The sequence below is a fragment of the Hetaerina americana genome, unplaced genomic scaffold (genome assembly GCF_022747635.1).
Source record: "Hetaerina americana unplaced genomic scaffold, ioHetAmer1.1.p SCAF_7, whole genome shotgun sequence".
Lineage (NCBI taxonomy): Eukaryota > Metazoa > Arthropoda > Insecta > Odonata > Calopterygidae > Hetaerina > Hetaerina americana.
In genome coordinates this window covers 30,920,082-30,933,272 of record NW_027287316.1, presented here as the reverse complement: position 1 = coordinate 30,933,272, position 13,191 = coordinate 30,920,082, and the positions used below count along the sequence as shown (strand labels likewise).

Genomic DNA, 13,191 nt, shown 5'->3' with positions numbered 1-13,191 from the left:
GTAGTGAGTAAAATACTTTGCATCAATCTCACCATAGTATATTAGGGAGATAACATGAATACATGAAAATTAATTAATTTTACTTTCTATATTCCAATAAATTTGCACTTTTTAACAAACACACTGAATATAGTTTACATTCAAAATAAAGTGCAGGAGGAATGATTATAATCAGTACATATATTACATATTCTATTTTAACAGCCGATTAAAATGTGTTCATAATATAAGAGCCTTTCCATGCAGAGCAGGTAACTTCTCAGCATTAGAAACTAATGACATCTTTACACATTTCATTTCAGGAAAGTAATTAGGTATAAATTCCAAGAAAGACTTCATGATGACACCTCGATAGCTTACTGGCTAAAGCAATCGGCCGGACATCGAGGGATCCTGGTTTGAATCCTAGTCCATGCAAATAATTTTTACACTCTGAAATTGTTGCATTGTAATTAGGTATAGTCATTATTGAATTCGAGTAGGTGCAAGGTACCTATAGTAGTTTAGGGTGCGAAGATTCAAATATATAAATTGAGTTTTGCACTTAAATTATCTTTGCAAATCAATATCTTACATCCTTCAAATGATCAAATGTTACCCTTGAATTGAAATTCACTAATTTCCTTGAAGCCTTAAAATCTCTCACCTTGAACTTATCATTGACATTTTGTCGGTGTTTCACAATTTCTATTACCAGCAGAATCAATGCTGCAATTATTCCTGAACCTAATATTATAAAGGCGGGGAAGGCATCTTCCATTCTGAGACTGATTATTTCAGCTTTTCCATCTTTCATGAAGGTCACCTCATTATCATTGCAAACTTCTAAATTTTCTCTAATGAAATAAATGGAAATGACACCGAATTAGTGCAGATGACATATTTTTCTAAATATTTAAAAGGAAATTATATATATGATAAAGTTCATGTAAATTTTATCATGAAATTAGCAGAAAAATAACTTCAGTGAAGCCACCAACATGCAAAATGTTTGAAATTGCACAATATCCTTAGAGCAATGATTTGGTCTACATAATGGTATAGCTGACTAAATGCAAAAATAATTCATGAAACTTTACAACCCATTTATTTATACCAGCTAACCAAAAATGATGACCAACATTTTCTGATTATAATATATACCAATTTTGAGATGCATGTTTTCATGAGCAAAATGCGAATTATTTCTTATTATTATGATTATAACATGCACTTCACTTTCAAGCTTCTTACTTGCAAGAATTCATTCTGTACCCTTGATATTTCTAGTGGAGGGACTACCCTTCCCCCTGGCCTTTCAATTCATATTTTGTACATAGATGATTGGGTACAAAATCTTTTACCTTCATTAGTCCTGCCATTCATCAACTTAACCCATGAGTTATGCACAGTTTATACTTGCCTCATGCTAGCTTGTCCTAAAGTAATAAGTACTTTATCTCCAATCTCATTTTGATTCAGAAGGTTGCAGCTGAGGTCAGGATCTAAGGGCTCTTGCTTAGTGGTGCACGTGATAATATTACTTTTCAAGATGCTTGATGCCATAGATTCAATAGATACATTTTTCATCATAAATCTGTAAGTTAAGTGGCCCAAATATAAACATGAAAGCAATATTTTTAAGAACACAATCACATTAAAAATTTTAATGCAATTGATCAGATGCAGATATTTATCATCCCTACAACTCTGGATTCATAGCTTCCTGCATCACACAAAATTTCCTGATAGAAATCATGGCCTATTGTGGCTGTAACCATTCATACACAAATAAATAATTATTTTTAGAAATGGCAGAGGAATAAGGCAGGACATGAGTGCAAACTTAATAAAGATCTCTAGGGGATTGATAGTTAAATCCCAACATAACATTAGATATAAAAAGTTTTGCTCATACTCAGGGTGTCTAATGTTTAGGATTTGCTTGAATATTTCATTTATTCCTAGGAAAAACAGAGTGTTACTTGAAATATATCCTAATCAGAAATTGAAAAACCATTTCTTGACTCAAAGTATTCGTAAAAAGTAAATTTCTTGACCCATTACAGGCATCTGTAAAATATATATGAACAACACTATGTGGGATTACAGGATTTATGGAATGAGCCGTAACCCATAGCTTGAATTATTTTTTATGTATTGAGCAACTCACAGAAGGCTGATAGGACATGGGTCAGTGAATGTGGCATTGTTAGTCTTCATGTCCACCTTTTAATATGGGTACTTTTTTCCATTTTAACTATTAAATACACTACTAAACATGCCATAATTGTTAATATAACATGGGATTCATAATTTTAGGCCTACACTTAATGGACTAAAGAGTAATAATAATTACTTGGTAGTCCATTATCTAAGGTTGCTTTTGGATGGACAAAGACTGAACAATTGTACATGAACGATCTCTATCTAAAAATATACAACCTGGCATTCCATACTACATTAAACTGTTCCCCCTCCCCGGACTACAACCTTGACGTGGTGGAAGGGCTTGTGCGTTCCGATGACCCCTAGAGCTGTGCTGGCGGGAGTAATAAAAATTGCTCCTGGTAGGGTCACTCATGCCAGATAGGTTGAAGATTAGGAGCCAGACGAAAGGTAGTCCACGCAGCGTCTGTTCCTCAGTGAGGCGGCTGCAATGGCGTCTGACATCAGTGGGGCGGCCAGTAAGTGATGGTGTCACGTTAAAAACACTATTGAGGAAGGCAATGGGAAACCACCTCAATTATCATTCCCAAGAAAAATATGATGGACTAGAGAGATATTTTGAGTCCTGGCAACCACGGGGCTCGGCCCAATCGGCCATGTGTCGTGCCCGGCAGCGGGGGAGGCAAGGCTTCCGTGGTCTTCATCCCACAAAACCCTTGCAAGGGAAAACCAGCAGCAGCAGGACAGAAGACGCAGGAGAAGAAAACCAAATTAGTTAGAATAGGAACGTGGAATGTTAGGACAATGATGAGGACAGGGAAATTGGAGAATGTTAAGCGAGAGATGGAAAGGGGAAATATAGATATTTTAGGTCTATGCGAGGTGAGATGGAAAGATAGCGAGGATTACTGGAGTGATAAGTATAGAATAATATACAGCGGTGGGGACGAGAGCGAACAAGGGGTTGCCATAGTATTAAATGAAGAGGTAGGAAGAAGCGTAGTCAACATAGAGCAGGTAACGGACGGAATACTACTAGTGGAGATAAAAGCAGAACCGACGAACTTAGTTATTATTCAGGTATACATGCCACCGAGCAACCATAAGGAAGAAGAGGTCGATAGGATATACGATCAGTTAGAGGACATGATCGCGTGTGTTCCTGCATGGAAACATTTGATAGTGATGGGGGATTGGAATGCGACGGTAGGCGAAGGAAGAGATGGTGATGAGGTGGGGGACTACGGTTTAGGCACGAAGAATGACCGCGGGGAGAAAGCAGTTGAGTTCTGCAGGAGACAGGGGTTAGTCATCACCAACACTTGGTTTAGACACCACAAAAGACGCAGGTATACATGGAAAATGCCAGGTGACTCAGGAAGATATCAGCTAGATTATATCCTGGTTAAACACAGGTTTAGGAACAGTGTGATAAATTCCCACAGCTTCCCGGGAGCGGATGCGGACTCAGACCACAATTTAGTTGTTATGAAATGTAACGTCCGTTTCAAAAAGATAAGGCCGGGGCGGCGAGTTAGAAAATGGAATGTAGAAGCATTAAATGGGTTGAAAAGGAAGGAATACAAACAGGCGGTAGAGAAAAATCATGGAGGATGGTAAAGGGCTTAGTAATATCGAAGAAAAATGGGAAATGATCAAGAAAGGGTTTTCTAAAGCCGCAAAAGACACTATTGGAACCGTTAATGCTAAAAGGACTAGGAAACCATGGATCACGGATGAGATGATTACAAAGATGGATGAGCGGCGAAAATGGAAGAATATAAATACAGAATTAGGCAAAATGAAGTACAAAGAATTGAACAATAAATTGAGGCGGGCAACAAATAAAGCAAAAGAAGCATGGTGGAAGACGCAGTGCGAGGATATGGAAAGTCTGCAGAGGAAGGGTGAAATCGGTGCACTGTACAGCAAAGTAAAATCGTTATCGGGAAGTAAGAAAGGAAGAGCTAAGCTAACAGTTAGAGATAAGGCGGGTAAGGTAATAGTTGACGCAGGAAAGATCCAAGAGAGATGGAAGGAGTATATAGAAGAACTGTATAGTAAAGAACTCAGACCAACAAAGTTAGACATTGAAAAAGAAAATGACGTAGAGGAAGACAGCTTAGGTCCAGGCATACTAGACAGTGAGATGGAAAGGGCATTAAGGGAGATGAAACTAAATAAGGCCGTGGGGGTAGATAACATTCCAGTGGAACTTTTAAAATGCTTAGGAAAATGTGGGAGGAAGAGGCTATATGGGCTGATCCGTAGTATTTATGAGGAGGGAATCTGGCCGGAAGACTTTGTGAGATCAGTTTTAGTTCCTATTCCGAAAAAGGTAAAGGCCACGTCATGTGAGGACTATAGGACAATTAGTTTGATATCCCACACAGCTAAAGTTGTTCTCAGGATCATAAGCAAAAGGAAAGAGAGTAGGGCAAATGATTACTTAGGGGATGATCAGTTTGGGTTTAGGAAGGGGAGAGGTACGCGTGATGCCATTGCAGTAATGAGATTATTAATCGAGAGGAATATAGAACACAACCAGGAGGTATTTGCCTGTTTCGTAGATTTTGAAAAAGCGTTTGATAGAGTGAATTGGGAAAAACTAATGAGTATTCTGCAGAAAATAGGAATAGATTGGAGGGAAAGGAGGCTAATCCGCAACCTGTACATGTCTCAGACTGCTCAGGTGAGAGTGGGAAACGGATTGTCCAGATGGGCAGTGTTAAGGAGAGGAGTAAGGCAGGGTGCCCATTATCACCGTTGCTGTTCAACCTGTATGCAGAGGAAATGATCAAAGAGGCATGGGAAGAACTGGAGGTAGGAATAAAAGTGGGCGGGGAATTCGTAAAATCAGTTAGGTTTGCTGTTGACCAAGCTTTAGTTTGTCAGTCAGCCAAGGGGCTGCAAGCATTGCTTAGTGAATTGGAAATTCAGTGCGACAGGTATGGGATGAGAATTCATATTAATAAAAAAAAGGTTATGCGATTCTCTAGAAAGAAAAAGGCTAAGCTTAACATTAGAATAGGAGGGCAAAAACTAGAGCAGGTAGAACAGTTTACGTATCTCGGTAGTGTTTTGGACCAACACGGTCAAAGTAGTAGGGACATAAGGAGAAGAATTGCGCTAGGCAAAGAGGCTTTCACAAGGAGGAGGGAGTTGATGACGGGGAGGTTGAGTAAGGATGTTAAGAAAAGACTCGTAAAAACTTTGATATGGAGCGTAGCTATGTACGGCGCGGAAACGTGGTCATTGAAGCAGGAGGATAGACGTAGATTGGAGGCTTTTGAAATGTGGGTGTGGAGAAGAATGGAGAAGGTGAAATGGAAAGAGAAGAAAACAAATGAGGAAGTACTTGGTATGGTGGGCGAAGATAGGGGTTTGTTGGGAGCAATCCTATGGGGGCAGGAAAAGTGGATGAAGGGGGTGTTGACCAGCAGTGGGATGTTGAAGACTGTGATAGAGGGTAGAATGTTGGGCAAAAGAGGAAAGGGAAGGAACAGGATAGGGATGTTGGACGGGATGAAGGGAGGAAGAAAGTACTCAGAGATGAAGAGGGACCTGATATAGAGTAGGATGATGGATTTTGTGTTTTGTTAGGAGTAATAAAATATTTGTTTGGTAGTAGTGTCCATCCAAAAAAAAAAAACCTACCTTAACCGGTAGATTACCTTAAAATATTAAACTGTTCTTCAAATATGAATACTTTCTCTTAATACCATCCCCCTTCATTCCATCCAGCATGTCTACTCTTTTCCCCTCCCTACTCACATCAAATAAACACGAGCACCTGGCTGAGGCCAATGGCAGTCTGATGGTTTTAGCACCTCCAATCCTGGGAGAAACCAATGGGTTACACCCCATTTACAACTTGAACCTATCAAAAAAGTATCGACCTGGACTATCCAACTTAGTCAAAGCATTAGGACAGTGTGACTCCCCCTGGGGAGCACCCCCTTTGTTCAAAACTTTTGCTGCACGAACAGATGAGAACTCTTAGCAATCCTATGTACAGATCATGTCAACCCCTACAAATCCAACCCAACAATGTGAGTGTCACTAGCCAAAGGCTTCCCTTGCCCCATAGAACTCACGTTAGAAAAGTTTCTATTGAAGCGTTTAATGAGCCACATCTGGTTATGCATGCATCCCTACTGCACATCTTTTGCCAAGAAGATCCCCCTGTGACCCATATTTGTGGATTAGGTAAGCACCTAAATGGCTTTGCTCGTTAATGCAGAGCGGTCTGTTCTGGGAGAACCTCAAGCCAGTGGTATAGATCTCCAGCCCTGACCCTTGAGCGGTCACTCCCACCGCTTAACCTTTATACTTCCTGATTGTGCTTTCACCTTTCTGTATAGCACACCCACATTTACCTTCCTTTACTCTCCATATCTTTGTCCTATGTCTTTCAACATGCTTCTTTTGCCCTATTAGTTTCCCACCTCAGTCTATTATCTATCTCATTGTACTTCCATTTGCTTAATTCTGTTTGGATTCTTCAATTTAATTCTCTCATCTATCATCCAAATCATCACATCTGCAATCCAAGGTCTCCTTGTCCTTTTCCTATTAACGATTTCTTTAGCTTCCTTGGTGACTTTCAATACCCCTTTTTGATATATTGTCAGTTTGGTTCTACTGTCCCAGTCTCCCTTTCCTAGCTCATAATTTTTTCCTACTGCCTCCTGATACTCCTTTATTTTCATACAAGTCAATGCTTCTGCATTCTATTTCCTCAGCCATCTCCCATATATTATACTCTTTAACCTGGCATTTCACTTCACTGCCACTAATAACTATCTGAATATACCAAAGAAACTGTGCAACATTATCACACTTCATAAATCTGTGCTTAACCATGAAAAGTCTAGCTGATATCTCTCAGAATCCCTTGACATTTTCAATGCACACCTATGCTTATATGTTGTTTAAGTTAAGTTTTTATTTAGATTAAATCCATTCTCTTACAGAACTAAATTTTTTTACCCTATGGTCATGCTTTGTTTCTAAATTGTAGTACCCTACCTGAATCCCATCTCTCTCATCACCCACAACCACATTCTAATCCCCCACAACTAACAAATTTTTCCTTCCCGTGACTTGTGCAATTATTTCCTCTAATTTATCATATATTCTGGGGGTTTCTTCATCCCTATGATTATTTGTTGGCATGTAAAGCTGACTCATGACCAAGTTTGTTGATTCAGCTTTTAGTTCTGCTGATAATATTTTATCACTCACCTGCTCAATGTTTACTATGCTCCTTCCTACCTTTTTGTTTAATGCTAATGCCACCTCTTGCTGGCTCTCTCTTCTCCTCCTCTCTATATAACTCAGTACTTTTTGCTCCAATATTTCCTCCATTCCATCTCTCCTGGCACAGCCCTAGAAGAACTATATTTCTCTATTAATCTTCCATTTTATATTTACTAATTTCCCTGGCCTCAACATCAAGCTGACTTTCCAAGTCTTATAGCAGCTAGTTTGGTCCTTTACTGAGTCATCTGTGCGTATACTGTCGATTTTTCTTGCAAGGATTTCATGAAATGACAACTGTGGAAGCCTTGCCTCTTCCACTGCAGGGCAAGACACATGGCCAAGTGGGTTGGGTTCCATAGTTGCCAGGACTCATATTCATACTTGGATCAATCATAAATGTGTGGGTTAAATCATTGAGGTGGTTTCCTTTTGCCTTCCTCAATAGAGTTTTTAATAAATGAAACAGTTTCTGGCATCACTTGGTGGAAATTCTTCATATTGAAATTAAATTTAAAATACTTCGCCTTTTTACATAAACATAAGTTTATGTGGAAAGGCAAAGTATTTTAAAAGAGTTTTTAATGTTTAACCATCACTCAAGTGGCTGCCCCACTGGGGCCAGGCATCCTTGCAGTTGACTCCCTGAGGAAGAGATGCTGCATGGACTACCTTTCGTCTGGTTTCTACCCTTCAACCTTACTGGTATGGGAGACCTAACCAGGAGAGATTCTAATTACTCCCAACAGCACCTCAGAATTCATAAGCCCTTCTGCTATGCCAACGTTGCATTCCATGGGACAGAATAGGTGTAGTAGGCAAATTAATTTCTTGTTATCCTTACTGCATTTTTTAAACTAAATATTATTCAAAGTATAAATAAGTATTTGCTAGTATAGAATTTGCAATAAATACTGCCTGAGGGTGAATTGCAATTGGTTCTGAGATTCTTATCTGTCATCTTCTCTATGACTTCCATGAGTGGACGGTACTTGCTTTAGGTAGTTTACCAAATCTTCACATTGAGGTGCTTTTTACCTCACCTTCTGTGATTAGATGTGCTCATGATATTATGTTGATGACGATGTACAGGTGGTGACAACAGTGCCACAAAAGCTGCAGAATATGCTGTGTATATAATGACTGACAAACAAAACAGGCATATGAAGATTGTCCTAGCTGCTGCAGTGTCTGGATGTCGATGGGATCCTGAAACACATTAGTAAAGATGCAATGATAGCTGAAATCATCCCAAGATAAACATAATATTCATGATAATTATTTACTGGGTGATTATGAAGGTAATGTGACAGCTGTCTGTATTTCTGAAACCCCCATTAAGTTTACCTGTCTTACTGGCCTCAACTCTCATGTTTCCAAATCAGTATTTACTACAAAAAAACTGAGTGAATAATTGTGTATTGTTGTAACATGTAAGACAATTTACATGTGCACAGAGCACCCAAAATGTGTCCCAGTCTTTACATGAGTGCAGCCAGGTAATAAATGAAATATGAAGGCATGATGAAATCGAATCTCTTATGGAGTGGAGGGAATGATTCTTTTGGTGGTGGTCACCCTGTAGGAAAAATTGTGGATTTGGTAAGAATCAAGAAACCTCCAGTTTTTTTTTTAAACCGGGGAATTCATCATTAGAACCATACTCTCATCAGTATTAAAGGCAGTTGGACCTTAGCTTAGAAAATCGCATGATCTGGTAATGGCCAAAACTGAAACTTCAATAGAACCAATTCTAGTGATATCATTGGCAGGCATGGGAGAAAAAGATACAAATAAAGTACATGTTACCTCTTTGTACCATATGTAATGGGGAACTAGTGTGTTTTTACTAGAATAACAATATTTAAGTATCAGACTTCTGATTGAAAAGCCTATTTCAAGATTTATACCATAGAGAGGAGGGGACGAGAGCCAGCAAGGGGTTGCCATAATATTGAATAAAAAGGTAGGAAGAAGCATAGTCAGCAATGGATAAAATACTACTAGTTAAGGTAAGAACTTAGTCATTGTACAGGTGTACATGCCACCAAGCAATCATAAGGAGGAAGAAGTCAATAGGGTACACAATGAGTTAAGAGGACAAAATCGTATATGTTCCGGCACGGAAACATTTGATAGTGATGACAGATTGGCATGCAACAGTAGGTGAAGGAAGAGATGGTGATGAGGTTAGGGCTACAGTTTAGGAATGAGGAATAACCGTGGGGAGAAAGAAATTGAGTTCTGCAGGAGACAGGGGATAATCATCAATCAACACTTGGTTTAGACACCACAAAAGAAGTGGATGCACTTGAAAAATGTCAGGTGACTCAGAAAGTTATCAGTTAGATTATATTATGGTCAGACAGATTTAGGAACAGCATGATCAATTCGCAAACTTTCCCAGGAGCAGATGCAGGCTCTGATCATAAATTAGTAGTCATGAAGTGTAGCATCCTACTCAAAAAGATAAAGCAGGGGCAGTAGGTTAGGAAATGGAATTTAGAAGCATTAACTAGAATGGCAAGGAAGGAGTATCAGCGGGCTACAAAGAAAATCATGAATAAGGGAAAAGAGAGGAATACTATTGAGGAAAAATGGAAATATATCAAAAAAGGGATATTGAAAGCCGCAAAAGCAACTAGGAACTCTTAATAGGAAACAAACAAGGAAACATTGGTTCATGGATGAAATGATTAGAAAGATAGATGAGATAAGGAAATAGAAGAATATAAACACAGAGTTAGGCAGAAGGAAGTACAAGTAGTTAAATGATATACTGAGAAGGATAAAAAATAAAGCAAAAGAAGTGTGGTGGAAGACGCAGTGTGAGGATATGGAGAGTTTGCTGAGGAAGGGGGAAATCGGTGCACTATACAAGAAGGTTAAAACACTATCAGTGTTTTAACCTTCCAAAAAAATGTTGGGCATTTCAACAAACCGACAGTAAAGTCCTGCAGTGTATGCAACTGATTCATATGCATGGGTACGATGTGCATGAATACAGTGCTTGAACAAATTCATGATGTAAACTTTGTAATCTTTTGATTAATGTTTTGCTCTGGATATCACGGCATAACATTTGACAAAAATTGAATGCTTGTTGCTATTTTTAGCTTTGTTATGCAATCGGATATGAATTAATGTAAATATTTTATAACTGCACATTTGCAACTATATTATTACTCATTTCTGTTGTTTCATAGAATTGTGCTGGTTCGAATATTCATGATAAGTCATCATAATAAATAAAAATAAAATCTGTAAATATTAGAATGTGTATGCTATTACATTGTTAAATGTATTTATTAACCGGAAATATACCCAATGTATTATGAATGCATAATTATTATTACATTACGCTATTTTTACAGATATTCTTTGGAGTAAAAAACATTGAAAGAGGCTAAAAAATTCAGGGTAGTAGTAGTTTTGAGGGGAGGCGACCGACAGCTAAGGTCATTTGCGCCATAGGGGATAGACAGGAAAGGATGAAGGGTGGAGAGAAACCCGGCGTCGGCATTAGCCTACTCTTTACGAAAGGCGCCAAGGGGTCCGCAGTTTAACGTCCCATCCGACGGACGGCGTACTCACTCAAAGTGCCCTCCACAAAGCACCTCAAGTAGGGATCGAGATACCTCTGAAAAATATTCAACACCGCCGGGATTTGAACCCGCGCCCTCATGGTGGGAGGCCCCCCTCAATTTCCTTTAGTAACACTCCATAAAAGAGTAAATGTAAAAAATGCTCACCTTGTTGGCATATTGCTCCGATTGTTGCTATTAATACTTCAGATGTTTCCCACTGTGGTGCCTCTGAGCCTGCATGTACCACTGCCTCTTCCCTTCTCAAGACAATATGCAGGAGAAATGAAATGAGCACCAGGATGGCAAACAGGGAGTACCATACAGGCCATGCAAATGCCTGAAGTATCACAGCTGTTTCTGTACCCAAGCCATTTGAAGATGATGGAGATTCAATATGATGCAAAAGTCTCCTAAAACAATGAGCACGTAGACATAAGCTCCTTAAAGGTGGATTTGATGCTGGTGAGAGTGGGTTGAAATACTGAATAGTGCTTTGACTGGGAAAAATGACAGAAATTTTCCCATAGATAATACAGCAACCTATCCACTGGGACAATGGAATAGAAATAGGAATTTAAATAATCTATAATTTGTTCCAAATGACCCAGGACAGCAGCAGTGGTACAGAAAAACTGCTATCTCCAGGAGATCATTTATCCAACACAATTGCATGACAGAAAGCTGTAGTAGACAAAGGTGATTTTCATCATCACATTTATGAATGTCAGTTGTATGAATTAGAATTTTATTTCCATAATTTTCCAGAGAAAATATCTCATTTAAGATTACATTCTCCTGCTGTTTTGTGTATGTTCAATCCAAAGATTACACTTTTTTTCTTCTTCAAAGGACGGATCAATTTTTTATGATCTTCATGCAAAAGGAATAATTGGAACCATGTACATATCAAACTGCAAAATTTTTACATGGATGATGTTTTACCATCTCCAAGAACGTTTTTGTCTGCAATTTATTGTGTTTGGGTCACATCAATCTGATTTTGCTTTTTTACTCTCCTTGATGAAACTACTACATTAATATTGTAATTTAACAATCAGCAAGAATCAATTAACTTATAATTCTCATGGATACTTCCAAGTCCCTTGTCCAATATTTTCACCTTACCTTGTGTAATTAAAGGAGCCATAGAGAGTTTGTTTGCCAGATTTTATAAATAAAAGTTTTTCATTTTTATTTATCAAATTTGAATTTTCAGGTAAATATAATTTTATATTTAATCTGTGATATGATTTTCCATTTATTATAAACTTGATGGAATGAAAATCCTGCATGTGTTCCAATTACCTGCTCAACTGGGCTGCATGAAGTAGTGGTGTTGCTTCCAGATCTTCAGTGTAGTGTGTGCTAATTGCTAAAAGCATTCTTAGTTACTTTGCTGCAGCATATCAAGTGAGATAATACAGAATTTCATTTGTGTGTAGTGTACACAAACTTGTAGATCCTAGTTCTGTTGCTCAATGTGCCTGACCGACTCATTAACTGGCTTCAAATCTGTGTGAATTGAAACTGTCAATTTAACCTTCATTTTTTATTTTTGCACAAGTGCCTCATTTGCTCTCTTTCTTCTGCATGTAGATGAGTTTGCAATCTGCCTACTTTACTTGCTGGTCACCTTTGTTCATCTTCCGAATCCTTGCCATGGTTTACATATTGGACATTTTTATGAATTTGACCATCACCAGGAGCCCAAAAGTAGATTTTAAAAGCACGAGGGAGGTATTCCATTCTAAAAGATGAGTTTTGCATTCAATGAATGTGAGTTGGGCTTTCATGAATTACTGTGATGAATATTTCCTTTTCTGATCGCAGTTGTTCTCACATGCAGGCACTCAGCATTTACCCCACATACATACATACATAATGTGCATACATTGCTTTGTGACCATGAAAAAAGGCACTAGTGTTGCCAACTAGTGTTGTGTTTCAGCCATCGGCAATGTGTTGCCGATGGCTGAAAGTGGTGAGCGTGGCTTATCTGACTACCAATTGGGCTTTCTCAGATTACCATAACTCTTTTCAAGCGTAATCGTTCTCATATCAACCACATGTGAACCTATGACTTGGAGCACATGCATTATATCATGGAAATACAAATTAATTTCAAGTGGCCTCACATATTGAGTGGGTTCTGGCTATTTCATTGTAATTCATCAATTTCAAAGTGTAAAAATCA

At 38.5% G+C, this 13,191-nt stretch overlaps 1 protein-coding gene across 1 annotated transcript; it reads right to left on the bottom strand.

Annotated features, from left to right (window-relative positions):
• Positions 1 to 219: 219 nt before the first annotated feature.
• On the bottom strand, positions 220 to 12,379 carry LOC139696613 (uncharacterized). Its single transcript, XM_071595420.1, has 6 exons — positions 12,303 to 12,379; positions 11,163 to 11,407; positions 8,454 to 8,619; positions 1,403 to 1,576; positions 647 to 836; positions 220 to 282 (listed from the first exon to the last, which is right to left on the bottom strand). Exons 1-6 carry the CDS (start codon positions 12,377 to 12,379, stop codon positions 220 to 222), a joined length of 915 nt encoding a protein of 304 aa, XP_071451521.1.
• Positions 12,380 to 13,191: the final 812 nt, after the last annotated feature.

Excerpts from the sequence above, each read along its gene's own strand:
- LOC139696613 (XM_071595420.1), bottom strand. The coding sequence starts at position 12,379 with ATGCTTTTAGCAATTAGCACACACTACACTGAAGATCTGGAAGCAACA. Across the intron at positions 8,620-11,162 it reads CGGAGCAATATGCCAACAAG|GATCCCATCGACATCCAGAC; the intron begins GTGAGCATTTTT and ends AATGTGTTTCAG. Across the intron at positions 1,577-8,453 it reads AGCACATCTAATCACAGAAG|ATTTATGATGAAAAATGTAT; the intron begins GTGAGGTAAAAA and ends CTTAACTTACAG.